The sequence below is a fragment of the Lipotes vexillifer genome, unplaced genomic scaffold (assembly GCF_000442215.2).
Source record: "Lipotes vexillifer unplaced genomic scaffold, Lipotes_vexillifer_v1.1 scaffold382, whole genome shotgun sequence".
Taxonomy (NCBI): domain Eukaryota; kingdom Metazoa; phylum Chordata; class Mammalia; order Artiodactyla; family Lipotidae; genus Lipotes; species Lipotes vexillifer.
In genome coordinates this window covers 9,241,670-9,244,552 of record NW_006780611.1, presented here as the reverse complement: position 1 = coordinate 9,244,552, position 2,883 = coordinate 9,241,670, and the positions used below count along the sequence as shown (strand labels likewise).

General features: G+C 62.3%; 1 protein-coding gene across 1 annotated transcript in view; it reads left to right on the top strand.

The window, feature by feature from the left end:
* The window catches only part of CACNA1I (calcium voltage-gated channel subunit alpha1 I), a 108,347-nt gene that overhangs the window by 69,712 nt on the left and 35,752 nt on the right, over nt 1-2,883 (top strand). The window contains 1 exon segment of the mRNA XM_007454105.1: nt 464-900. Coding sequence (XP_007454167.1) covers nt 464-900 — 437 coding nt within the window.

Below are 2,883 nucleotides of genomic sequence, written 5' to 3'. Positions count from 1 at the left end.
AATGCCGAGGCCACCTTGGCTTCCTCTGAGGGGTGTCTACCCTCCACAATGGCCTTTTCAGCCGTTTTCCAAGCTCCATGATACCATGAAGCAGGGACGGTGGGGAGGGGCTGGGGTTCCTGGAGGGTCTTTCAGTGACCAGACTGGGGCCACGGGGCGGGAAGTGACAGGGCGAGGACACGGCTCTGGGCTCATGCCGCGTATTAACCACAGAATCCGCCCCGTGGCCCCGGTGTGTGGGTGTTCCTGGTGCCAGCTTTTCCTCGGGGGCCAACGAAGCCCAGAGGGTGAAGCTGTTTCCCCAGGAACCACCAGCCCCTTGGCCTCCAGGCAGGGCTGGCGGGTTTCAGGCAGACCCTGTGGGCACACGCGAGTGGTAACCCAGGTTGGGCCGGGCCTAGGGCGCGGGGGCCGCCTGCTGCGGGACCCGAGGCACCAACCCCGACCTCGGCTTCTTTTCCAGAGCCGTGCCCCCGACACAGCCCCCCGGACTCGACGCTCCACACGCTGGTGCAGCCCGTCTCTGCCATTCTGGCCTCCGACCCCGCCAGCTGCCCCCGCTGCCAGCACGAGGCGGGCCGGCCGCCCTCGGGCCTGGGCAGCAGCAACTCGGGCCAGGAGGGCTCGGGCTCCGGGGGCTCGGGCTCCGGGGGCTCGGGCGGTGGCGAGGACGAGGCCGGCGGTCCCGGGGCCCAGAGCGGTGAGGACGGGGCCTCCTTGGAGCTGGAGAAGGAGGGCGAGGCGGGGCAGGCGGACGGGGCTGCCTTGCTGTGCGGAGACGTGTGGTGGGAGACGCGAGCCAAGCTGCGGGGCATCGTGGAGAGCAAGTATTTCAGCCGGGGCATCATGATGGCCATCCTGGTCAACACCGTCAGCATGGGCATCGAGCACCACCAGCAGGCGAGTGCTGGGAGGTGGGGCCCGCGGGGGCATGTCGAACGCCCGCCGTCTGTCTGTCTCCCCCTGACCTGCGTCCCCTTCAGCCACGTGACCTCAGTGCCCAGCCCAGGGCCAGGCACAGAGGGGGCGGAGCTCAGGGTCAACAAGTGACCGAATGGCCCCTTGGGGTGTGGACAGGAGGATGTGGTTCCTTTCCCTCTGAGCCTCCCAGCGTGGACACCAGGTCCCCCACAACCCATCCCCCACCAGTCCCTGCAGACTCCTAACTTCCGTTTGTCGCCTCTCCATGTGACCCTCCCATCTCTTCTCTCCAAAACGGCTGGAGTGGTCTTTCCAGAGGCTGGGAGCGCCCCTGCCCCCAAACTTCCAGAGCCCCCGCTGACCTTGGCACAAAATGCAGACCTTTCCACTGACATTCAAGGCCCTTTGTGCTCCACCTGCGGCATATTGATACCTTCTGCAGGTGGGACGCCCTCCTGCACCTCACGGCCCCCACTTACTCCCGCCTCACCACAGCCCCACGGCACTGAGGGGCCCCAGGGGTGCCCTGCGAAGGCCGTCCCCCATCTCCCTTCTTGGCCAAACCTGTGGTTTCTTCTGTCTTCAGCTCTGGGTGCGTGGGGCACAGGGAGGGTGTTGGCTGCGTCGATTGGTGTGTCCCAGGCCCCCTAGGCCATCGGGGGTACTGCTGGGGGTTCACAGGTGAGATGAGTTCAGAGAAAGGGTCCCCAACGGGGGATAGCACATGGAGGAGGGCATGGCTTCTGGGAAGTAGGAGCACAGGGAGGATGTGTACAAGAGGGTCTTTGTGGCGACATAGGATAGAGGGCTCTGAGGGGTTTGCACAGATGTCCCCAATCCATAGGTCACACCCCGGGTGACAGCCTGGACAAGTCCAGCCCTGGATCCATTTGGAAAAACATCACTTTCTGCTTCCCACTGTCCCCCAGCTGCTAGGTGGGGTCCCTCCCTTAACCTGCACCCCTTTCCTATGAGGCACTCCATCTGGTAGTTGGTGACCCTGAGGCCCAGGGAGGGGATGTCACTGGCCCAAGGTCCCATAGCCAGTCAGGGGCCGAATTTGAACCCACATCCTTGTGTGGCAAGACTGACACCACCGCAGAGTTTAGGGTTTCGACGCCTCCTTGGCTTCCCTGTGGCCCTTTCTGCAGGCTCCCCCTCCCCCGCAGTGCCCCGTGGTGGGCCACACTCTCATTTCCCTCTTCATTTGCTCACCAGGCACAGGCTTCATTCAATTTACTTAAATGCGGCCCCTGGGGCTGCCGCCACGCTCTGCGCCGAGCTGCCTGTTTGTCAGTTATTCCGGCTTAACTAAGTGTCTCTGGGGAGGGCTGGGGAGACTTTCTGCAGGGTAAAGCTGGCGAGACAGGCAGGCTGGACCCCCCTCGTCTAGGGTCCAGCCTTCTGGCCTTTGCCTGGCCCAGCATCCCTGGAGAAGGCCCCACAGGGAACCTGCACTGTTGGGGTGCTGGCTCTAGCTTCTGGGTGGGGCAGCACCAAGGGCACCTGTGACAGTCCTGCTACACCAGGGCCTGAGCACCATCCCTGCCAGTGGCTTGTGGAACCAGCTCACAAGAGCCAATTTTCTCATACTCAAGGATTTTGCAAGCCCATCGTTATGAACAGTTGGTAGCTTGAAATTGGCCATGGTGGGAATATTTACACCATGGAAATTGACATACACTGCAAATCAGGGCTATTTTTCAGAGGCCCGTTTACCAGTGTACTACTGGTTCCTGCCTTCCCAGCCATCCCTCCACGGCCAGACACGGTGGCCAGGGTGGCTCCATCCTCTGGGTCCAGCTTCTCCCTCTCTCCCCAGCCCCAGCCTCAGGCCAGGCTATGGTCCCTGCCCAAGCCTCCTCAGGGTCCTCCTGTCTGGCCTGTCCCCCCTCACTCCTTCTGCCACGTCCTTTTGGGCAAACTTTCTTTTTTTCCTCTTTTTTTTTTTTTTTTTTTTTT